Source organism: Hylobates moloch, unplaced genomic scaffold (genome assembly GCF_009828535.3).
Source record: "Hylobates moloch isolate HMO894 unplaced genomic scaffold, HMol_V3 SCAFFOLD_3, whole genome shotgun sequence".
NCBI classification, from domain to species: Eukaryota; Metazoa; Chordata; class Mammalia; order Primates; family Hylobatidae; genus Hylobates; species Hylobates moloch.
This window is the reverse complement of record NW_026652278.1, coordinates 18,230,148-18,256,171: the sequence shown is the minus strand read 5'-3', so window position 1 is coordinate 18,256,171 and position 26,024 is coordinate 18,230,148. Positions and strand designations below refer to the sequence as shown.

At 35.4% G+C, this 26,024-nt stretch overlaps 1 protein-coding gene across 7 annotated transcripts in view; it reads left to right on the top strand.

Annotated features, from left to right (window-relative positions):
• The window catches only part of ATRNL1 (attractin like 1), an 838,515-nt gene that overhangs the window by 102,115 nt on the left and 710,376 nt on the right, over positions 1 to 26,024 (top strand). For all 7 annotated transcript variants that reach the window (XR_009212695.1, XM_032176925.2, XM_032176917.2 and 4 more), the window contains exon 9: positions 15,435 to 15,618. Coding sequence is in view for 6 of the 7 variants with exons in the window: in XM_032176925.2 (XP_032032816.1) it covers positions 15,435 to 15,618 (184 nt within the window). In the remaining variant the exon portion in view is untranslated. The remainder of the gene's footprint in view (positions 1 to 15,434; positions 15,619 to 26,024) is intronic.

The following is a 26,024-nucleotide window of genomic DNA, read 5'->3' as shown; positions in this document are numbered from 1 at the left end:
AAAGCATGTTTCATCTTTTTTAAGAGTTTATGTAGAATTGATATTATTTCTGTCATAAATGGTTGATAGAATTTGATCAGGGAAACTATCTGTTCCAGGACTTTGTGAGAATGATTTTAACTATGTATGTATTTTCTTTAATAGATGTAGAGATATTCAGGTTCAAATTGTCACAAATGACAGGGTTTTCTCCCTTTTTAAGGTCAAATAAGATTACACAGTGTATATACAGTTGTCCCTCAGTATATATGGAGGATTGGTTCCAGGACCCCATACCAAAGCCAGTGCAGTCGGCCTGGGGAATCCACATGTAAGAAAAATTGGCCCTCTCTGTATAGGAAAAGTTGGCTCCCCCTAAACACAACTTTTGCACCCTGCAAATATGGTATTTTCTATTTTCATTTGGTTGAAAGAATCTACATATAAGTGAGCCCACACATAAGTGGACTCATGAAGTTCAAACCCATGTTATTCAAGCATCGTCAATATGCCACATGTTCTTCATCTATTCATTCCATTGGACGGACCCTTAGGTTGATTCCATATCTTGGCTATTGAGACTAATGTTATAATGAACATGGAAATGCAGATATCTTTTTGACATGCTGATTTCATATTCTTTAGATATATACCAAATAGTGAAATTGCTGGGCCATACGATAGTTCTACTTTTAATTTTTTGAGGAAGCTTCATATTGTTTTCCGTAATGGGTGTACTTAGTTACATTCCCACCAACAGGGTACAAGGATTCCCTTTTCTCCACATTCTTGCCAACACTTGTTATCTTTTGTCTTTCTGATAATAACAATTCTAACAGATGTGAAATGATATATCATTTTGGTTTTCATTTGCATTTTTCTGATGGTGAGTAATGTTGAACATTTTTTCATATACTTGTTGGGCATTCGTATATCTTCTTTTGAGAAATGTCCACTCATGTCCTTTGCCTATGTTTTAGTTTGGTTATTTGTTTTCTTGCTGTTAAGTTCTTTGAGTTCCTTATATATTTTGCATATTAACCCTTTAACAGATATATCATTTGCAAGTGTATCTTCCCATTTCATAGGTTATCTCTTCAGTTTGTTGATTGTCTCCTTGCTATGCAGAAGCTTGTTTGATGTAATATCATTTATCTACTTCTGCTTTTGTTACCTGTGCTTTTGGCATCATATCCAATAAATCTTTACCCAATGAATGTCATTAACTTTTCCACTATGTTTTTTTCCTAGTAGTTTTACCATTTCATGTCTTACCTTTAAGTCTTTAATCCATTTTTAGTTGATTTTTATATATGGTGTGAAATGAGGGTCTAATTTTATTCTTCTGCATGTGGATATCCAGTTTTCCTAGAATCATTAATTGAAGAGACTGTTTTTTCCTGTTGTATGTTTAGGCATCTTCATCAAAAGTTAATTGACTATAAATGTGTGAATTTATTTTCAGGCCCCCTGTTCTGTTCCACTGGTCTTGTGTTAGTACCATGCCTGTAGAATGTTGTTTTCATTACTACAGTTTTGTAGTAGATTTTGAAATCAACTAATGGGAGGCCTCTGGATTTGTTCTTTTTGCTTGAGGTTGCCTTAGCTCTTTGTGGCTTTTTGTGGTTTCATACTGATTTTAGGATTTTTAAAAAATTTTTTGTGAGAAATGTCATTGAGAGTTTGGTAGGGATTGCTCTAAATCTGCAGATCACTTTGGGAAGTATGGATAGTATAACAATATTAATTTTTCCAATCTGTGAATGTGGGATCTTTCCATTTATTTGTGTCTTTTTCAATTTATTTCATCAATGTTTTATAGTTGTCATTGTACAGATCTTTCACCTCATTGGTTACATTTATTTATTTATTTTGAGGATTTTCAGTTTTCTTAATGAGCAATAAAAGAAAATGTTTCAGCTGGGTGCAGTGGCTCCTGTAATCCCAGCACTTTGGGAGGCCAAGATGGGCGGATCACAAGGTCAAGAGATTGAGGCCATCCAGGCCAACATGGTGAAACCCCGTCTCTACTAAAAATACAAAAATTAGCTGGGCATAGTGGCGCGTGCCTGTAGTCCCAGCTACTCAGGAGGCTGAGGCAGGAGAATAGCTTGAATCTGGGCGGTGGGGGTTGCAGTGAGCTGAGATTGCACCACTGACTTCAGCCTGGCGACAGAGCAAGACTCCATCTAAAAAAAAAAAAAAAAAAAAAATCGATAGTTAAGCATGACTGAAACTTGATTATATCTGCATTTTATAAAAATATCTTGATATCTGTGTAGATAATGTAGTAGGGTTGGGATTAGGTACATGAATAGCAATGGAGTTGTGGAGACTTCTTAGCAAGCTGATGTGGTAGTAATTATGAGAGATTGTGGAAATTTAGCCCCACTGGCATTAGTGGGAAAATGTAAACTTGTTTGTTTGCTGTTTCAGTAAACTGTTTTCAACAATTAACAGGACTAAAACATGAGAAAAAAATGTTTGAGTGCTTCTATTCAGAATGCTTCTATTCTTTCTACATTAAAGCAAAGAGACATCTAGAAGTCAACTCTGTAGACAAGTGAACAGTTACATTACTTAATTTCCTCTGAATCAGATTTGTGCTTACTTGCTGAGAGGACACCATCAGGGAGGGAATTCAGACTAATGTTTGCCTAGGGTGTTCAGTAGACCAGAGTATATTTTTCTATGTTAGCAAGATGAACTAATCTAGTGATTAAAAAAATACCCATTTAAGTAAGATACAAATAACAAATACAGTTCAGTTTTATCACATTTATTTCATTTCTGCTGAATTTAGATAATACCAACAATTTGGGGTTAGCCACAGATTTTTAAAAATTGATTTTTTTGTTACTTGTTTAGTTTATTAGAATCAGAGAATAGCTTGGTCGTTGTGGAAGTTTGAAATGGTTGTATTTTAATATACAGCTACTTTGTTATTACAACCAGAAGCAGGGTTCAAAAGCCCTAACAATGATGAGTTTCTTTTATTATGGCATCTACAAGTATAAAAGTTTTCAAAAAAGTGGTAATATTCCACCAACAAATGTAAACAACCGAAACTTCAAACCTAGAGCAGTAATAGAGATTGGTGTTTGCCATGTAAGCTGTTGAAGGGAATCTTTTGAAGACATCTACCATGACTTCTTAGAGAAGAAACAGACCCTATGTCAGGTTCACAGTAAATAACAGCCCCCTCATGTCTTAACTGTCTAACTGAATGCTTATGGAAAGGCAAGCTAGGAAGTAAGCCCATGATCTGGTCATTTCTTGGTACATGATAAAGTATAAAATGTACTCTTCTTGAGCATTTAGTTTACTTTTGAGCCTCTTAGGGTTCTTAAAAGTTTAAAACTATTTTTTTTTTTTTTTTGAGATGGAATCTTGCTCTGTCACCCAGGCTGGAGTGTAGTGGCACGCTCTTGGCGCACTGCAACCTGTGCCTTCTGAAGTCAAACGATTCTTGTGCTTCAGCCTCCTGAGTAGCTGGGACAACAGAAGTGCACCACCGTGCCTGGCTATTATTATTATTTTTTTTGTATTTTTAGTAGAGACAGAGTTTCACTGTGTTGGCTAGGCTGCTCTTGAACTCTTGGCCTCAAGTGATCCTCCTGTTTTGGCCTCCCAAAAAGTACCGGGATTACAGGAATGAGCCACCGCACCCTGCCTAGATTGGATCAACTTTAAAATTTATCCTATGATTGAAATGACTATATTTCTAAATTTAAAAATGTAGACATAATCAAGTAAAGAATATATAGTCTTGGCTCGGAGAGGCTGAGGCAGGAGAATGGCGTGAACCCAGGAGGCGGAGCTTGCAGTGAGCCGAGATTGCGCCACTGCACTCCAGTCTGGGCGACAGAGCGAGACTCCGTCTCAAAAAAAAAAAAAAAAAAAAAAGAATATATAGTCTTTTTGGTAAATAATATCTTGGAAATATAATCCTTGCTTATTTTTAAGTATTTTATTTTAGTTTTTAATGTTGTAAGTGGGATCTTTTTTTGGTTTCTTTTTCAGATAGTTTCATTGTTAGCATATAGAAATGCTACTGATTTTTGTATGTTTATTCATATCCTGCAACTTTACTGATTTTTTTTATTTTTATTTTTTACAGTTTTTTGGTGGAGACTTTAGAGTTCTTTACATATAACATCATGTGATCTGCAAACAGAGGCAACACTTCTTTCCAATTTGGATTTTTATTTCTTTCTTTTGCCTAATTCCTCTGGCTAGGGCTTCTTGTACTATGTTGAATAGAAGTGGTGGGAATGAGCATCCCTGTCTTGTTCTTAATATTAGAGGAAAAGCCTTCAACTTTTCACCACTGTAGTGTTGGATGTGGACTTGTCATATATGGCCTTTATTATGTTGAAGTACATTCCTTTGATACCTAATTTGCTGAGAGTTTTTATCATGAAAAGATACTGAATTCTATCAAATGCTTTTTCTGCATCTATTGAGATGATCATAGAATTTTTGTCCTTCATTCTGTTAATGTGGTGTATCACATTAATTGATTTTTGCATGTTAACCCATCATTGCTTCCTTGGGATAAATCCCATTTTATCACAGTGAGTTATTCTTTTACTGTGATGTTGATTTTTATTTGCTAGTATTTTGTTGAATATTTTTCCTTCTATATTTATCAGGAATATTGGCCTTTATTTTTCTTTTCTTGTAGTGTCATTGTCTGGGTTTGGTATTAGGATAATGCTGGCCTTGAGAAATGAGTTTGGAAGTGTTCCCTCTTCTATTTTGTGGAAAAATTTGAAAAGGATTGTTGTTAATTCTTTAGATATTTGGCAGAATTCATTAGCGAAGCTCATTTGTTCCTGGGCTTTCTTTGTTGAGAGGTTTTTGATTAATGATTCAAAAACTTTTGATTAGTGATTCAATCTTATAGTCGTAATGCTCTTTTAAGCTGATAACATCTTAACTTAGGTCACATAAAATAACTCTACGCTTTTATGCCAACTCTACCCCTCACGTTTTATGTTTTTGGTGTCATGATTTATATATTTTATTGTATATTCCTTAGCAAATTATTGTAGCTATTATTTTTGACACTTTTGTCTATTAACCTTTATACTACAGATAACAGTGATTCACACACCACCATTACAGTATTAGAATATTTTGAATTGTGTCCTTTTACTAGTGAGTTTTATACTTTCATATGTTTTAGTCTCTTTGATAGCTGATAGGACTTTGCCTATTTTTTTTCAATGTGACAGATGTTGCTGTCTAATTGACAGTTTTAGATAATTTATATTTAATATAATTATCAATATGCTTGGATTTAATCATGCTGTTTTGATTTTTGCCCTCTAATTATTCTATTAGTTTCTTTTTCCTCTTACGATTTCATTTTTTCTCCATTATTAACTTCTTGAATGTAATTGTTGATATATTTAAACTTACGTCTACTATTTTATTATTCAGTTCTTTGTGTTTCCTGTTTTTTATTCTTGTTTCCTTTTTCCTGTATTCATTTGGATTATTTGAACATTTTTTAGTATTCTATTTTAACCTTAATGTGATATTTACTATTATCTCTTTGTAATTTTTAAGTGATTGCTCCATAAATTAAAAAGTAATGCTTTTTAGAGTGTACTAAAAATCAATGTTTTGTCACATGGTTTGGAATGCAGAAACCTTACCACTTTACAGGTACCTTTACCTTCTCCTTTCATATGCTACCATTTCTTGTATATTTCATCTATTAACATTGAAAATCCCATAAGGCCATGTTAATATTTTTGCTTTCAACAATCAAGCATACCTTAAAGAACTCAAAAAGGGAAGAACAGTGTATTGCATTTACCCAGAAATTTACCATAGCTATTATTATTTCCTCATTCCAAGTTGCCTTCTGCTTCATATCCCTTCTATCTGAAGAGCCTCATTTAGCATTTCTTTTAGAGCAGCTCCACTGACTGTATAGATTATCTTAGTTTTTCTGCATCTGAGAACGTCTTTATTTCACACTTATCCATGTAGGATATTTCTGTTGCATATAGAATTCCGAGTTATAATGATTAGCACTTAAAAAATGTTGGGCCACTTCTTTCTGGCCTTTATGGTTTCTTATGATAAAACCATAGTCATTTAAATTGTTGTTCCTTTATATGATTTGTTATTTTTCTGTAGCAGCTTCCAAGATAATTTCTTCATTTTTATTTTTCAACAGTTTAATTGTTATATGCTTGGTGTGGATTTTTTTGAAAATACCTTGTTTGTGATTTGCTCAGGTTCCTGAATCTTTAGGACTATTATTAACTACATCTTTTTGTTTTTTTTTTTAAATGGTTGCTGTATTATTTACAATATACGTCTTTAGCTTATCAGATTCTACCTTTAATTATGTTATATCACTTCATATATAGTGTCAGAACCTTAAAATAGTATACCTGATTTTTAAAATTGTTTCTCTTGAGCTAATATCATATTTATATAGGTTATAAACAACACAATAAATTGTTATAATGTTTGTTTTTAACAGTAAATTATCATTTTAGAGAGATAAAAATGATAGATGATTTATATTTATCCACATATTAACTTTCTCCTATTCTCCTTATTCATCTGTATAAATCCAAATTCTGTGTATTAGCAGGTATAATTTTCTTTTTTTAAATTATACTTTAAGTTCTAGGGTACATGTGCACAACATGCAGGTTTGTTACATAGGTATACATGCGCCATGTTGGTTTGCTGCACCCATCAACTCATCATTTACATTAGGTATTTCTCTTAATGATATCCCTCCTCCAGCCCCTCACCCCGCGACAGGCCCCGGTGTATGATGTTCCCCACCCTGTGTCCATGTGTTCTCATTGTTTAACTCCCACCTATGAGTGAGAACATGTGGTGTTTGGTTTTCTGTCCTTGTGATAGTTTGCTGAGAATGATGGTTTCCGGCTTCATCCATGTCCCTGCAAAGGAAATGAACTCATCCTTTTTTATGGCTGCCTAGTATTCCATGGTGTATATGTGCCACATTTTCTTAATCCAGTCTATCATTGATGGACATTTGGGTTTGTTCCGAGTCTTTGCTATTGTGAATAGTGCCACAATAAACATACGTGTGCATGTGTCTTTATAGCAGCATGATTTATAATCCTTTAGGTATATACCCAGTAATGGGATGGCTGGGTCAAATGGTATTTCTAGTTCTAGATCCTTGAGGAATCACCACACTGACTTCCACAATGGTTGAACTAATTTACAGTCCCACCAACAGTGTAAAAGTGTTCCTATTTCTCTACATCCTCTCCAGCATCTGTTGTTTCCTGACTTTTTAATGATCACCATTCTAACTGGCATGAGATGGTATCTCATTGTGGTTTTGATTTGCACTTCTCTGATGACCAGTGAGGATGAGCATTTTTTCATATGTCTGTTGGCAATAGCAGGTATAATTTTCATTCAGTCCAAGGAATTTTGCTGTCATCTCCTGTAGGGCAAATCTCTGATTTTTTTTTCTTTTAGTCTGATAATTTTTGTTTCACTTTCATTTTTGAAAAAAAATTTGCTGAGTGTAGGATTCTATTTTGATAGTTTTCCTTTGTTTTTAATATAGAATTATGGGTTGGCAGTTCCTCCCCATGCTCCCCCACATTTTGCTAGCTTAAAAATATGACTCCACTGTCCTCTGACTTGCAAGTGGTTTCTGATGAAAAGTCAGCTGTCATTCTTATCTTTGTTCTTCTGCTTTTTAGTCTTCATCACTTCATGAAATTCTTGGTGTGAGTTTCTTTACATTTCCCACCCCCCCGCCCCAATCTTGTGTGTATTTTGTTGAGTTTCTTGGTTTTGTGGAATTACAAATTTTGTTAAATTTTGGAAATTATTTCTTCAAATAATATTTCTGTCCACATCACCATCACATATCTCAAACTCTTATCACTCTAGATTAGGCTGCTTGATATTGTTATCCAGGTTTTTCGATCTTTTTTGTTTATGTGCTTCATTTTGGACAGTTTCTATTTCTATATAAGTTCACTGTTCTTCTGTAATCTCTAATCTTGTGCTAATTCTGTTAAATGTATTTTTCATTTGAGGCATTCATTTATAGGCCTTCTATTTCATTTATAGGCCTTCTATTTTAGTTTCTAAAAATTTTTCTATTACTCTTTATCATATTCATGATTTCTGCAACATTATTAAACATATTGGAGTATATTTCTAATCATTTTTTAAAACATTCTGTTCTACCACTTCTATCTTTTGTTTTATTTCTGGGTGTCTTTCTATTGAATGATTTTCTTTTTGTTATGAATTATATTTTCTTTGCCTTCCATACTTGTCAATTTTTTCATACATTTTAGACATGTATGTATTTTTTTTTATTATACTTTAAGTTTTAGGGTACACGTGTACAATGTGCAGGTTTGTTACATATGTATGTATACATGTGCCATGTTGGTGTGCTGCACCCATTAACTTGTCATTTAACATTAAGACATGTATATTTTAAACTTGTTGGCTATTAGATTTTGTTGTATTCTTTTAAGGGGTGTTGGAGTTTGTACTGACACACAGTTAAGTTGCCTTTTACCAATTTGAACATTCTGGGAGTTTGCTCCTTCGTCTCGTTAGAGTGGATCCAGAGCAACTTTCAGTTTATTGCTCATTTATTTTGGTACTACAGCTCTTCTCAGGACTCTACCTAATGCCTCCTGTAGTATGAGGTCATTTTTCTATTGTTGCTTGGAGCACAAACTGTTCCCAGTGCTGTGTAAGACTCAAGAGTTGTTTACTAGTTTTTTCTTGGTCCTTTCCATAGCCTGAAGTAGTTTTCTTGTTTTGCATATGCAGATCAGTACTCAGCTAAAGACATGTGAGACATTTCTGCAGATCTCTTGCATTTTCTCTGTGTGCAAGCTGGTTTTCTTTCTTTTTTTTATTATTATTATACTTTAAATTCTAGGGTGCATGATTTCTTTAAACTCTAATCTTTGTTTTCTCAAGTTAGTGAGATCACCACTCTATTTGGGATCTCACTGAGTTTCTGTTTACCTTACAAGTAGTCAGGGTAATTCATTATGAAATGTAGTATTTCACTTAAAATACTACAAAAGCAAAAACTACTGTAAAAGTAAAAAGTAAAAATGACTCAAATATAACAAGAGTTTTTCATTAGGCCATGATGGAGTAATTTGGAAAGCATTTCCTGCCATAAACAACTCAAAAACCAGAAAAAATATATGAAAAATCCTTCACAGATGTTAGATAATAAGCAGAAGTAAAATATTTATTTCTCTTTAAAGAAAGAGAAATATTTATTACACACTAAAAAGTTTACTTATTTCTCTTTACTTCCCCCATCTTGTGTCATGGCCAGGGTATTGCCTATAAGCAGTATGCTCTGGCAATCATAGAGCCTACATTGTTTCTGTTTCTTTTAGAGTCATAGTCCTATGCTGTCACAGGATCACAGTCTTATGCTGCTAGTATCTGTAAAGCATTTTTTATTTTTTATTTTTTTCTGGCTTTTGAGTTGTTTGTGGCAGGAAATGCTTTCTAAATTACTCCATCATGGCCTAATGAAGAACTGTTGGTATATTTGAGTCATTTTTGCTTTTTACTTTTGCAGTATTATCCTGAGTCAGTTCATGTATTCATGCATCTGTTTTCACCACTGTCTTTTCTCGTTAGTGACCTACTTTTGAACCAGTGATTTACTTTTTTATAAATTGAGAATATGATAAAGCACACTACCAAATTGAAAAAAAATTCATGCATATGCAAATAACAACAGAGGATAAGAAAATACTTTTTCTGAGGTGATCTATATTTTGTTACCTTGCATGTGTATTGAGACCAGTTGGTTCCTTAGAGTATATACACATTTCCAAATGCAAAATATAAGAAGAATATAATGAGAATGTGAATCAAATTAATCTTACTTTTCGAATTTGTCTCCTGTATGGGAACACAATTGTTTCCTTTTAATTTTTCACCTGAAACTACTATACTACTTATGAATTCCTTGCCTGAACTGCTAGTGACTGAACCTAGAGAAACATTGAGGTAGTACAAGAATGCGTATTTTGGTGTTAGACCTGTGTCTTCGCTAGTACAGTTCCAAAGTTTTTTTTAAAAAAGTTTGCCAAGTAGTTAAGTGAAATACTGTATTTCATAATGAATTATGCTGATTACTAGTAGGGTGAACATTATATTTTTAAAATATACATTTTATTTTGAGATAAATGTAGTTACAGGTATATAATTGTAAGAAATAATAAGAGAGTGATTCTGTATACCCTTTACACAGTTTTCTCTCATAGTAACATCTTGCACAAATATGTAACATCGTAAGTCTAGATACTGATCTGGATATAATCCTATCTTACTCAGATATTCCCAGTTTTATTTGTATTCATTTGTGTGTGTGTGTGCATATTTCATTCTGTGCAGTTTTACCACACATGTTGTTTCATGTATCTCCCACCACAGTTAAGCTATAGAGTAGTTCTTCACCCCAAAGATCCTTCTCATTGCCCCTTTAACCACACCTACACCCTTTCTACGCTGGCTCCTCACAACCACCAGTTTGTTCTCCATTTTTATAATTTTGTAATTCCAAGAATGTTTTATAGGTGGATCATTTACATTTAAGGTAATTTCGATATATAAGTGACTAAGTTTGCTATTTTATTATTTGTTTTCTGTTTGTTTCCTTTTCTTTTGCCTCTTTTTCTCTTTACTTTCTTCCTATGGGTTATGTGAATAATTTTTAGGATTCCCTTTTGACGCACTTGTATAGTGTTCTTGATAGTATCTCTTTGTATAATTTTGATAGTATCTTCTGTATAATTTTCTTAGTGGTTGGTCTGGGTATTAAAATATACATATTTGACTTACCACAGTCTACTTGCATCAATAATTTACCACCTCAGGTGAGACGTGGAAACCTTGCTTTCATTTGCGTCACTTTACCTTTACTTTTCTCACTCTTAAATATCATTATCTTGAGTATCGGATGGTGTTATAATTTTTGTCCATCATCATATATTATTTATAAACATTCATGAGAAGGATAATCTGTTGTTTGTATTCATATTTCTGCTCCATTTGTTGTTCTGACTTCTTTTCTGATGCTCCAAGCTTCCTTCCTTTATCTTTCTGTTTGAAGAAGTTCCTTTAACCATTATTTAAGGAGAGACCTGCTAATGACAAATTCTTTTAGTTTTTTTAAATTTAAGAATTTTTTTCCTTCTTAATTCCTGAAGGATAGTTTCACTGGAGGTAGAATTCATACTTTACAGTTCTTTTTCTCTCCAGCATTTCAAAACAGTTGTGCTACTTCTTTTGGGCCTCCATGGTTTCAGATGAGAAGTCCACTATTATTAAAGTTATTGTTTTCCTAGGTAATTTGTCATTTCACTCTGGCTGCTTTCAAGGTTTTTTTCCTTGTCTTTAGTTTTTAGAAGTTTAATTGTGAGGTGTCTTGGCATGGATTTCTTTGGGTTTAACCTATCTAAGATTTACTTAGTTTCTTGAATCTGTAGGTTTATGTCTTTTACAAAATTTGGAAGTATTTGGCCATCATTTCTTTAAAAACTCTGTAAGCCCCATTTCTTTTTCTTATACTTCTGGGATTATGGTGCTACAAATGTTGGATCATTTGTTATTGTCCTAAGGGCTCTGAGACGCTGTTCACTTTTTCCCCCAGTCTGTTTTCTCTATTTTTCATATTGGATAAATTTTATTTATTTATTTAATTTATTTTAATTTTTAATTTTTATAATTTTAACTTTTATTTTAGATTCAGGGGGGTGAATCTAAATGCAGGTTTGTTATGTAGCTATATTGCATGATGCTGAGGTTTTGAGTATTACTGATCCTGTCACACAGGGATATTGAGCCTGGTACCCAGTAGTTATTCATCCATTGCCCCACTACTTCTCTCTTGATAAATTTTATTGTTCTATCCTCAAGTTTAACAATTCTTTTCTTTATCATTTCCACTCTGGTATTGAGCCTATCCAGTTAGTTTTTATTTGTTATTGTAGTTTTTTTTTAAACTTTTTTTTTTTTTTTGGCTGAGATATTTTTGTTTGTTTCAAGATAATTTGTAATAGTAGTGAGGTTGCAGAGAAAAAGGAATGCTTATACACTGTTGGTGGGAGTGTAAGTTAGTTCAACCATTGTGGAAGACACTGTGGTATTTCTCAAAGACCTGAAGATGGAAATACCATTCAATTCAGCAATCCTGTTGCTAGGTATATATCCAAACAAATATATTAATAAATTATTCTATTATAAAGACACATGCACACATATGTTCATTGCAGCACTATTCACAATAGCAAAGAATCAACCTAAGTGCCCATCAATGATAGACTGAATAAAGAAAATGTGGTACATATACACCATGGAATATTATGCAGCCACGAAAAAGAATGAGATCATGTCTTTTGCAGGGACATGGTTGGAGCTGCAGGCCATTATCCTTCGCAAATTAACACAGGAACAGAAAACCAAATACCACATGTTCTCACTTACAAGTGGGAGCTAAGTGATGAGAACACATGGATGCATAGAGGGAAAAAATGCACACTGGGGCCTGTCAGAGGTGAATTGTGGAAGGAGGGAGAGGATCAGGAAAAGTAACTAATGGGTACTAGGCTTAATACTTGGGTGATGAAATAATCTATACAACAAACCTCCATGACATAGATTTGCCTATGTAACAAACCTGCACTTGTACCCCACAACTTAAAATAAAAGTTAAAAATAATTATAATTACTTGTTGGAGTATTTTTATCATGGCTACTTTAAAATTCTTTTTAGGTAATTTTAACATCTGATCCATTCATCTCAGTGTTAGTATTACTTGATTGTCTTTTCTCATTCAAGTTGTGATTTTTCTTGTTGTCGGTATGACAGGAATTTGTCATTGTATCTTGACATTTTGGGTTTTATAATGGGAATCTCTGGGTCCTATTTTAAATCTTTTATCTTAGCAGGCGGTCACCTAGTTTGAGTTTTGCATTCAGGTCTTGTGGTGAGATCTCTCTTTCCAGTCTTAGGCCTTGTGGGGAAGGGGAGTGCTTTCCCTGCATATTTACTAGAAGTAGTATTTGGCGGGTCCCTCTTGCTAGTGCTGCTAGGGTCATCTGGTTTTGTCCATTGGACTCTTGTTCAGTTTGGCTAAGGAATAAGCCTACCCAAGTAACCTTTTGTTTTAAGGATGGGGGTTGAGAAATGCTGGGCCTGAGTAACCTTCTGTTGGGTGAGTGAGTGTCATGAGACACACATTCTCCAGTCCCTAGCCAGTCTGCCTTCCTCTTTACACTTTTTAGATTTTTTTCTTTGGTTGTCTCTTACACAATTTCTAAGGTCTGTGGGGGCGGGGGGCGGCAGGGAAAAATCAGTCTACACTATCTTGTTCCACTTATTAACTTTTAAACTTTTGATGTGTTATTCAGTTTTTCTAGTTTTGAATTTCCTAAGTTGTAAAGAAGAGATAGCAATAATGTAACCCTCCAAAGGTTATTATTAAATGAGATAATGAGATAGTTACTAAGAAGGGTGCTCTATTAAAGAATGATGCTGCTGTTGACTGCGAGGTTGTTTATTGCACCATTGTTTCTAAGGGCAAATTGAAACCCAAATGAGTAACAATGTAGAGTTATTTAAATAAATTATATATTATCAACACAATGGAATTTAGCTCTTAAAAAAGTAGTAAATGGGACACAGAATGATGCCCCAAATGTCTTGTTAAGTGAAACAGTAGTTGCAACATAGTATTTTTTAGGAGTACAAATACACACACACACACACACACACACACAAACACACACATATAGAAACGTATTTATCTATCTAAAAAACATGTACATGTGTTTTATGTATACTAAAATATTCAGAACTGTAGTTGGAAAATAGTCTGTAGGTAATGAATTGTGAAAAGTTCCTCTAGGTAGTGGGCTGGGGGAAAGGGTAACTTTTACATTTTATACCTTTTAATTCAATATTTTTTGGTAAGGATCAAGTTTATCTTTATTAAAAGGAAAATGAATAAAAATGTGAAAATCTTTTAGTTCAAATTTATATATATAGTTAAGTGGTTAAAGAATATTAATCAAATTATTTTTGATAAGTTGTCTTTTACTTCATTTTTTGGAAATTACCTCCAAAATGTAATGCCCATTAGTTATATATGAGTTCCGCAAAGTTTCTTAACATGGGTAAAGTACCAGTGGCTTGGATGACTTTTTTTGGATATTTTTATTTTTTATGACCACTGTAGAATCATTTTCTTTACTACCTTAGAATTTTGTAAATGCAAAGAGTTTTTAAGCATTATCATTTTCTATTAGTTGATTTAGGTATTTTCAACGAGCTGACTAGGATGCCACATTTTAGGTGGCCGGTTAGAGGAAGGATGGAGATGTGATCTATATGCATATTTAAAAACAAATGACAGATTTTTATATAGCTGCTTTTTATAATAAATTTTCTAAGGCCAAGAAATTGTAGGTTTTTCATACGCATTTCTTAAAAGCATCCCTTGCATATGATTGGTGTTTTTATTAGGGAAACTGCATTGGGAAATGAATCTCTTGTAGATATAGCAAGCAGAGTGGGATTTTAATATCAGAAATTAGAGACAAAAATGTTAGAAGGACTAGAGATACCAAAGGGAAGGGATCACCCAGAAATCCAGAAGTGCTACATACCTAGGCTGGAGCCTATGATCACATTTGCCACTAAGCAACTAAACATACCAGTTTTGCTACTGAGCAGGGAATAACTATTAAGCCAGCACTGCCATTACCTACTGTAATTACCTTCCTGTTCCTGCTGCTAGAGGCAAAATCAGAGTCTTTCCTCTTGCCCTTTAATCTCATACTAGTACTCCCATTGGTGGAACCTAATAGTAACACAATTGTCAAGAGAGTCTTGGAAATTTTATTGTTTAGGTTTTCATCCTCCGCAATACAAAGGACTTCATAAAAAGGAAAGTGGGGCTTATAACCAACAAATAAAGGACCAGCACAGTACTAAAAATGTGTTCAATTAATTTTAGATAGGTAAGGGTAGGGATCATATCATTTTATCTTTATAATATCAGTGACTAACTGTCACATACTAGGCTCTCATAAAATATTTGTTAAAAATTTTTTTCAGAGCTATTTATGTAATATAAGAATAAAGTTTTCCTTTTTCTCTTGCAAACACACAAAATGTTCTTTTTAGTGTTTCAGAGTTTAACTTCATCTATGGAAAGACCAGTGTTACTCAACTTCAACCCCAGCACCTAACCTGGCACATATTTAATAAATGTTTCTTGATTAAATTAATATTAGATATATGATGTTTACTCATAAAAATATGTCATTAGAATTAACTTGTTGGTATTTTTGGTGATATGTTACTTACATTTAAAAATACTACTTGAAATTTATAATGTATTTTCTTTCTGTTACAGCATCAAACACTTGGCTTGTTCCAGAAACTAAAGGAGCTATTGTACAAGGTGGATATGGCCATACCAGTGTGTATGATGAAATAACAAAGTCCATTTATGTTCATGGAGGGTATAAAGCATTGCCAGGCAACAAATATGGATTGGTTGATGATCTTTATAAATATGAAGTTAACACTAAGACTTGGTGAGTACACAAAATAACACATTTTCTATGTTGCCATTATTATTGTAAACGATTGACTTTAAAATGGTTTCTGACATAGAAATACTTACTTTATATGCATTCATTATAAATGCTGATATCGTCTTAATTTCAGATGAGTAATTTTGTTTACCAGTATGACTTCGATATCGTGTGTTCAGGGATTTGTTCTTTGCACTCACATTTTATTGTCGTCTGTAAATTTTAAAAAGCATTTATTTCATTTCATCATCTAAATTCCTATGAAATACAGAGCTTGTGGCATTTAGGTAAATTTTCACCTTTTGTTATAAACAATGCTATGCTGCATTTCTTGTACTGGTCTTTTCATGTACATGTTTAAGAATTGCTCTAGGGTGCATACTTAAAAGTGAGATTGTTGTATCTGAGAGTATTTATATCCTCAAGTTTATTACATGTTGCAGAAGTGCTTTTCAAGTCACTGTGGTAATGTATATATACATCCACCAACAGGGTATGTGTCCCTGATTCTTCATGTTCTCACCAACACTTGAAAATTGTGAGAATTTTTACTTTTGCCAAGGTGATGGATGTGAATAGTATTTTAATGTACATTTTCCTGATTAGTATTGTAAACATCTTTTTATGTGTTCATTTGCTATTGTTTCCTGTTTCATGAATTGCCTATTAATATCTATAATATTCTCTTTACGTTTGAAATATTATTAATTAATTTTTCATTTATTGATTTTTGGGGTATAGAAGTTTTAAAATAAAATTTTTGTTGTACTAATTTTTCTTTGTAAAATCTGGGAAATGACTTTTTTTTTCTTTTAAGACAGTATACATTTTTTTAAACTTCTAGCATTAAGTTACTTTATGTGATCAAAAGGAATACACAGGTTTCCACCAAATCACGATTTGTTCTACTTCCTTCACTTTCATACATATATCCTAATTTCTACTTTTTAAAAAAATGTAGAATTATAACACCTTTTTTCTTTTGGTAATTTTGTTAATTCTTATTTTTAGTCTAATAAAATGTAGTTTTATTCTTTATATTATATTCATTTTTATTTTGTATAACTCTAAATAGCATCTTACTTCCACACATTTAATATTTGTAAATTTTTCTCTGACGTTTTGCTATGTTAGCAAGTGGAATTGTGGTAAAGTGATTAAGGTACTATCAGTCTGTTTCACATTTTAAACATGTATTTAATTTAATTTAATTTATTTATTTGAGATGGAGTTTTACTCTTGTTGCCCAGACTGGAGTGCAGTGGCGCGATCTCGTCTCACTGCCACCTCCACCTGCCAAGTTCAAGCGATTCTCCTGCCTCAGCCTCCTGAGTAGCTGGGATTACATGCATGCACCACCACGCCAGGCTAATTTTTTATTTTTAGTACAGATGGGGTTTCACCCTGTTGGTCAGCCTGATCTTGAACTCCTGACCTCAGGTGATCCACCCACCTCGTCCTCCCAAAGTGCTGGGATTATAGGTGTGAGCAACCGTGCCTGGCCCTAAAAATATATTTTAAATGCTGTATCATACCAAAAGGGAAGAATAACTTCTGTGTGAAGGAGGCAGTATAGTTCACAGTAATAATAATGGGTATAGCGATGCTCAGGTAAGAAGAATCTTAAAAAAGTGAATGGATAAGATAGCAGAATTGGATATTATTTGTGTAAAGTCAAAATGAGAGATTCAGTTGTTGCTCACTACTTGAATGAAATTTTCTCAAATTTTCCATGGTTTTCTACCTGAAAACTTTACATAGTGAAAGTTTTGCCTAGATGAATATTATTATCAGCCCTGGCAATTTTAGTATGTGCACAAATGGCACTGGATATTTATATTGTAAAACAATTTACTAAAATAATTTGTAAATTATTTTAAACACCTCATTACAAATATGTTGTAGATGTATGATGCTTTAATATTTTAATGAGTCTTAAATTTCTTAAACACACAAAGTTAACAGCACTAATTGATTTTTTCATTATCCTTAAAGTTTGTAGTATCCTTTAAGTTTTGATCTTTTTTAGCTTATTTGTCAAGTTTGCTATTATATATGGATTAGATCAGTGGTCCCCAACCTTTTTGGCACCAGGGAGTGGTTTTGTGGAGACAGTTTTTCCACGGACCCAGGGAGGGGAGATGGTTTTAGAATGATTGAAGTGCATTATATTTATTGTGTACTTTATTTCTATTATTATTATTACATTATATAATGAAAGAATTTTACAACTCACCATAAGGTAGAATAAGTGGGAACCCTGGGCTTGTTTTCCTGCAACTAGATGGTCCCATTCTGGGGGTGACGGGAGACAGTGTCACCGAAAGTGTTTTGCCTATGTTCAGTCTACTCCGTAATCTCATTTTGGTTGCTGTCACTGCAGAAGACTCTGCTTCACAAAGACAGGATGCTGGAAATAGAAGCAGGCTTTTTGGTGCTTTTGTGGCAATCTCAGGATCTTCTGCCTTGACTTTAATTCACAATGTATAGTGATTTGAAGTTGTCTCAAACATACTTTTAAGGCTACTGTCATTTGCGATCTCATGCAGTTGATCCTCTTCTAGCATGGACAAAGTCGATTCACCTGGCTTACTTCCAAATGGGTCACAGATCCATTCCTTCCCAGTTTGGGGTCTTTTGTAGTTGGGAAGTAATGCTGAAATTCTTTTGTAAGCTGTAATAGTTGTTCATGCACCAGATGGGAGAAAGAAGGTGCTGGGAGAAAGAATCTCTTCTAATATTTGAAACATGTCAGAAATTCGAGAGTTTACTGTCGCCCCCCTAATTCCAGTTTGGCATTGAATGCAGCCACTTTACCTGCCAAATTGAATGCATTTGTTATTCTCTCCTGAAGTGACAGAATGAGTTTCTTGAGCAGGTTGAATATGTCACACAAGTAAGCAAGTTTTGCGACCCATTCTGTGTCACTGAAATGTGCTGCCGGTGGTGACTGTTTTTCTAAAAGAAATCTCTGCAGTAGCCCTTGTAAGTCAAAAACTCTGACCAGTGACCCACCTTTAGAAAGCCATCTCACTTCTGTGTATAAGAGAAGACATGCGGCTGGGTGCGGTGGCTCACGCCTGTAATCCCAACACTGGGAGGCTGATGTGGGTGGATCACGAGGTCAGGAGTTCAAGACCCGCCTGGCCAATATGGTGAAACCCCATCTCTACTAAAAATACAAAAATTAGCTGGGCATGCTGAAGCGTGCCCATAGTCCCAGGTACTTGGGAGGCTGAGGCAGAAGAATTGCTTGAACCCGGGTGGCGGAGGTTGCAGTGAGCTGAGATCGCGCCACTGCACTCCAGCCTGGGCGACAGGGTGAGACTCCATCTCAAAAAAAAAAAAAGAGAGAAGAGGTGTGTGCTCTGCACCCATCTCCTCACAGAGCTGTGTGAGCAGATGTGAGTTGAGGGCACATACTTTAATGTGGTTGATACTTTTCATCACATCTTGCAAAATATTGTTAAGTTCAGGTGACATTTTTTGCCTAGCCAGCATTTCTCTGTTGATGACACAGTGAGTAGACTCACATTCAGAAGCAACCTCTTTGACCCAAGCAGTAAAACCAGAATGCTGTCCAGTCATGGCAGCTACTCCATTTGTGCATATATTGACACAAAATGACCAATTCAGTTTTTCTGATATGTAATCATTCAAAGATTTGAATACTTCTGCAGCTGTTGTGTTGGTTGTCAACAAAAGTGCACATAATAGTCTGGGTGTGGTGGCTCATGCCTGTGATGCCCACACTTTGTGAGACAGAGGCGGGTGGGCTGCTTGAGCTTAGGAGTTTGAGACGAGCCTGGCCAATATGGTGAAACCCCCTCTCTACTAAAAATAAAAAAATTAGCTGGGCATGGTGATGCGCGCCTGTAGTCCCAGGTACTTGGGAGGCTGAGGCAGTAGAATTGCTTGAACCTGGGAGGTGGAGGTTGCAGTGAGCTGAGATCACGCCACTGCATTCCAGCCTGGGCAAGTAGAGTAGAGTAGTAGCCATCTCTACTAAAAATACAAAAGTTAGCCAGGCATGATGGCACATGCCTGTAGTCCCAGCTACTTGAGGGTCTGAGGTGGGAGGATTGCTTAAACCTGGGAGGTGGAGGCTGTGGTGAGCCAAGATCATGCCACTGTCCTCCAACCTGGGTGACACAGTGAGACCCTGTCTCAAAAAAATAAAAGAGAGAGAGAGAGAGAGAGAGAGAGAAATGTGCACATAACATATCCTCATGCACATCCTCCTGAAAAATATATTGCACAAAAACAAACGTTGTTTTATTGTCAACATCGGTCAACTCATCAACCTGGATTGCTTACCAAGGTGACTCATTAATTCTAACAGTTGTGCCTCAGTATCCTCTGCTGTTGCATCAATTCATCTAGTTATGGTGCTAGCAGAAAGAGGAACACGTGCCACCTTCTGAACTACAGCCTCTCCTAAAAGACTACAAGTGTCTTTAGCAATAGGCAGGATCAACTCTTCATCAATAGTAAAGGGCTTCTAAGGTTTAGCAATGCTGTTAGCTACTAAGAATGATGCTCTCAGTACAGACCCATTTGATGAAGTGGTGGCTTTCAGTAATTGCTTCAGCTATTCGTGTTCACTTTTCTTCTTTTGAAAAACTCCAAAGGCTTTTTTTTTTTTATTATTATACTTTAGGTTTTAGGGTACATGTGCACAATGTGCAGGTTTGTTACATATGTATCCATGTGCCATGTTGTTTTGCTGCACCCATTAACTCGTCATTTAGCATTAGGTATATCTCCTAATACTGTCCCTCCCCCCTCCCCCCACCCCCACAACAGTCTAATGCAGGGTGCTTGGTCTCCTTGTGGTGAAGCACTTTTGAAGGTTTCATGGTTTCATTGGATGGCTGGTTGCCACGTATTTTACAAAGTGGACTTGGAGAATGTGAATCACCTGTTGTAATGAACCCATAATTTAAGTAGGACTCTTAGTATTTTGTTTGAAATGCAGCTTTCTTTTTGTTGGCAGTCTGAGTCTTCTGCTGTCTCATCATTCCCCCTTTTCAAAGAAGCTCTCCAGTGATGTTTGTTTTTTACTCAGTTTGGCTGAGGTTTGTTTGTGGACTTACCAAAACTGTAACTGAGACAAGTGTGCAGTGTGGGAAAGAGGTGTGGACAGAAATGGTAAATAAAATAATGGGGGGTGGGGGTGGGCAGTGCCCGCTTGGACTAAAATAAGTATTAGATTCTGCCTTCAAGCCTGCTACCAGATGCAAGTGTACAATTGAAGTACATCACCTGACTTGCCACTATAAAGCTTGCTACCAGATGCAGCTTAATTATCACTTGCCACTCACTCACTGATAGGGTTTTGATATGAGTCTGCAAGCAATTGATTTATTATGGTCCCTGTGCAGTCAAAGCTCTCTGCTAACATTAATCTGTATTTGCAGCCACTCCCTAGCCCTATTATCACCACCTCAGCTCCACCTCAGATCATCAAGCATTAGATTCTCACAGGGGCATGCAACCTAGATCCCTCACATGTGCAGTTTACAATAGGGTTTTCACTCCTATGATAATCTAATGTTGCCGCTCTTCTGACAGGAGGTGGAGCTCAGGCAGTAATGCGAATGATGGGGAATGGCTGTAAAGACAGATGAAGCTGTGTTCCCTCACGTGCTACTCACCTCCTGCCCTGAGGCCTGGTTCCTAACAGGGTGTTGAGAACCCTTGGATTATATTGTATGTGATGTCACCATTATGTGTCCATTATGTATCAGCATTATATGTCCACTGTATAGACCAATATTTATTTTTTACCACCTGGTTTTGGTTTTTAGTAGATACGGTTACATAGATAGGGCATTTTGTTGAGATACTAGGAAATGTGTTTTGAGGGCTTATTCTTTTTCAGTGGTGAAATGAATTCTTTTGGACTGTTACTTCCCCTGCGAAAAATCAGGAATTTTATTTGCCTAAAGCGTGAGAGAACTATCAAAACCATGAGAATTTGTCAAAGATTTAGGAGAGGTACAATGTCAAGGGATACGAGACAGGCAGTTTGTGTAATTTTAACCTTGAGACAGTTAGAAATCCTGGAAACTTCCTGAGACACTGAGCAGTCCTTTTGTCAGTCATTATGGAGGAACAAAATTAGATTTCCAGATGTGCCAAGGAAGAGGAACCTTGGTACATACTTAAGGATTTAGTCTGGCCCCTGAGATTCTAAACCCTACTCGTGATAATTAGCCCAGCTTTGAATCATCACAATCTTTTATGAGATTATGGTGAAATGCCCATAATGTAGTTAGATGGCAACATAAAAAGTAAATACTTTATTGCGTGAGATAACATCATACAGAGCCTTAAAGTATTTCTTCTATATATCATACACAATATCTGGCACAAACTAAAAAAAAAAGCTTAGAAGAAGATAAGATATGAAAAAACAACATCCATTAGAAACATACATATAGGATAATGGAGTGTTTTAGACACAAACTTTATTTATTTATTTATTTTTATTTTTTTATTATTTTATTTTATTATTATTATACTTTAAGTTTTAGGGTACATGTGCACAATGTGCAGGTTTGTTACATATGTATACATGTGCCATGTTGATGTGCTGCACCCACCCATTAACTCGTAATTTAGCATTAGGTATATCTCCTAATGCTATCCCTCCCCCCTTCCCCCACCCCACAACAGTCCCCGGAGTGTGATGTTCCCCCTTACTGTGTCCATGTGTTCTCATTGTTCAATTACCACCTATGAGTGAGAACATGCGGTGTTTGGTTTTTTGTCCTTGTGATAGTTTACTGAGAATGATGTTTTCCAGTTTCATCCATGTCCCTATAAAGGACATGAACTCATCATTTTTTATGGCTGCATAGTATTCCATGGTGTATATGTGCCACATTTTCTTAATCCAGTCTATCGTTGTTGGACATATGGGTTGGTTCCAAGTCTTTGCTATTGTGAATAGTGCCGCAATAAACATACGTGTGCATGTGTCTTTATAGCAGCATGATTTCTAGTCCTTTGGGTATATACCCAGTAATGGGATGGCTGGGTCAAATGGTATTTCTAGTTCGAGATCCCTGAGGAATTGCCACACTGACTTCCACAATGGTTGAACTAGTTTACAGTCCCACCAACACTGTACAAGTGTTCCTATTTCTCCACATCCTCTCCAGCACCTGTTGTTTCCTGACTTTTTAATGATCGCCATTCTAACTGGTGTGAGATGGTATCTCATTGTGGTTTTGATTTGCATTTCTCTGATGGCCAGTGATGATTAGCATTTTTGCATGTGTCTTTTGGCTGCATAAATGTCTTGTTTTGAGAAGTGTCTGTTCATGTCCTTCGCCCACTTTTTGATGGGGTTGTTTTTTTTCTTGTAAATTTGTTTGAGTTCATTGTAGATTCTGGATATTAGCCCTTTGTCAGATGAGTAGGTTGCGAAAATTTTCTCCCATTCTGTAGGTTGCCTGTTCACTCTGATGGTAGTTTCTTTTGCTGTGCAGAAGCTCTTGAGTTTAATTAGATCCCATTTGTCAATTTTGGCTTTTGTTGCCATTGCTTTTGGTGTTTTAGACATGAAGTCCTTGCCCATGCCTATGTCCTGAATGGTAATGCCTAGGTTTTCTTCTAGGGTTTTTATGGTTTTAGGTCTACCATTTAAGTCTTTAATCCATCTTGAATTAATTTTTTGTGTAAGGTGTAAGGAAGGGATCCAGTTTCAGCTTTCTACATATGGCTAGCCAGTTTTCCCAGCCCCATTTATTAAATAGGGAATCCTTTCCCCATTGCTTGTTTTTGTCAGGTTTGTCAAAAATCAGATAGTTGTAGATATGCAGTGTTACTTCTGAGGGCTCTCTTCTGTTCCATTGATCTATATCTCTGTTTTGGTACCAGTACCATGTTGTTTTGGTTACTGTAGCCTTGTAGTATAGTTTGAAGTCAGGTAGCGTGATGCCTTGAGCTTTGTTCTTTTGGCTTAGGATTGACTTGGCGATGCGGGCTCTTTTTTGGTTCCATATGAACTTTAAAGTAGTTTTTTCCAATTCTGTGAAGAAAGTCATTGGTAGCTTGATGGGGATGGCATTGAATCTATAAATTACCTTGGGCAGTATGGCTATTTTCACGATATTGATTCTTCCTGTCCATGAGCATGGAATGTTCTTCCATTTGTTTGTATCCTCTTTTATTTCATTGAGCAGTGGTTTGTAGTTCTCCTTGAAGAAGTCCTTCACATCCCTTGTAAGTTGGATTCCTAGGTATTTTATTCTCTTCGAAGCAATTGTGAATGGGAATTCACTCATGATTTGGCTCTCTGTTTGTCTGTTATTGGTGTGTAAGAATGCTTGTGATTTTTGTACACTGATTTTGTATCCTGAGACTTTGCTGAAGTTGCTAATCAGCTTAAGGAGATTTTGGCTGAGACAATGGGGTTTTCTAGATATAAAATCATGTCATCTGCAAACAGGGGCAATTTGACTTCCTCTTTTCCTAATTGAATACCCTTTATTTCCTTCTCCTGCCTAATTGCCCTGGCCAGAATTTCCAACACTATGTTGAATAGGAGTGGTGAGAGAGGGCATCCCTTTCTTGTGCCAGTTTTCAAAGGGAATGCTTCCAGTTTTTGCCTATTCAGTATGATATGGGCTGTGGGTTTGTCATAGATAGCTCTTATTATTTTGAGATACATCCCATCAATACCTAATTTATTGAGAGTTTTTAGCATGAAGAGTTGTTGAATTTTGTCAAAGGCCTTTTCTGCATCTATTGAGATAATCATGTGGTTTTTGTCTTTGGTTCTGTTTATGTGCTGGATTACATTTATAGATTTGCGTATGTTGAACCAGCCTTGCATCCCAGGGATGAAGCCCACTTGATCATGGTGTATAAGCTTTTTGATATGCTACTGGATTCGGTTTGCCAGTATTTTATTGAGGATATTTGCATCAATGTTCATCAAAGATATTGGTCTAAAATTCTCTTTTTTTGTTGTGTCTCTGCCCGGCTTTGGTATCAGGATGATGCTGGCCTCATAAAATGAGTTAGTGAGGATTCCCTCTTTTTCTATTGATTGGAATAGTTTCAGAAGGAATGGTACCAGTTCCTCCTTGTACCTCTGGTAGAATTCGGCTGTGAATCCATCTGGTCCTGGACTCTTTTTGGTTGGTAAGCTATTGATTATTGTCACAATTTCAGAGCCTGTTATTGGTTATTCAGAGATTCAACTTCTTCCTGGTTTAGTCTTGGAAGGTTGTATGTGTTCAGGAATTTATCCATTTCTTCTAGATTTTCTAGTTTATTTGTGTAGAGGTGTTTGTAGTATTCTCTGATGGTAGTTTGTATTTCTGTGGGATTGGTGGTGATATCCCCTTTATCATTTTTTATTGCGTCTATTTGATTCTTCTCTCTTTTCTTCTTTATTAGTCTTGCTAGCGGTCTATCAATTTTGTTGATATTTTCAAAAAACCAGCTCCTGGATTCATTAATTTTTTGAAGGGTTTTTTGTGTCTCTATTTCCTTCAGTTCTGCTCTGATTTTAGGTATTTCTTGCCTTCTGCTAGCTTTTGAATGTGTTTGCTCTTGCTTTTCTAGTTCTTTTAATTGTGATGTTGGGGTGTCAATTTTGGATCTTTCCTGCTTTCTCTTGTGGGCATTTAGTGCTATAAATTTCCCTCTACACACTGCTTGGAATGTAGACACAAACTTTAAAATAATTATTGTATGTTCAAGGAATTAAAATTTAAGGTAGAGAATATTAGGACAGGACTGGGTACTCATGAATCAAATGGAAATTCTAGAACTGAAAAATACATTGAATGAATTAAGAATTCCTTGGATGGAAATAACAGCAGATTAGACACAGCTGAAGGGGGAAATATGAGATAGAAGAGAGATCAGAAGGAAACATCCAGAATGAAGTAAAGAAAGACAAAATGATGACCAAAAAAGGACAGAAAGAAATACAAGGAAGATGTGGAAATTGTCTAACCCACATGTGTAATTGGAGTCCTGAAAAGAGAAGGGTGAAGACAAATGTAGAACATTATTTGAAGTGATAGTGAATAAGAAATTTTCAAAAGTGACAAAGACATCAAGCCACAGATTAAAGAAGTTCTGTGAGCACCAAGGGCATAAGTACAAAGAAACTCAGAAATATTATAGTAAAACTGCTGAAAACCAAAATATGAAGACAAAAATGTCAAAGCACATAGAGGAAAAAGGGCATATTTCCTTTAAAGGAACAGCATGAAGACTGACAATTTTTTAACTGAGGAAATGGAATCCAGAATACGTGTTTTCAAATAGCTTAAAGACAATAATCATCCATCTGAAAGTCTACATAATTAAATATTCTTAAAAATGTAAGCAAAATAAGAGCATTTTTAAAAAAACAATGAGAGAATTTGACAATA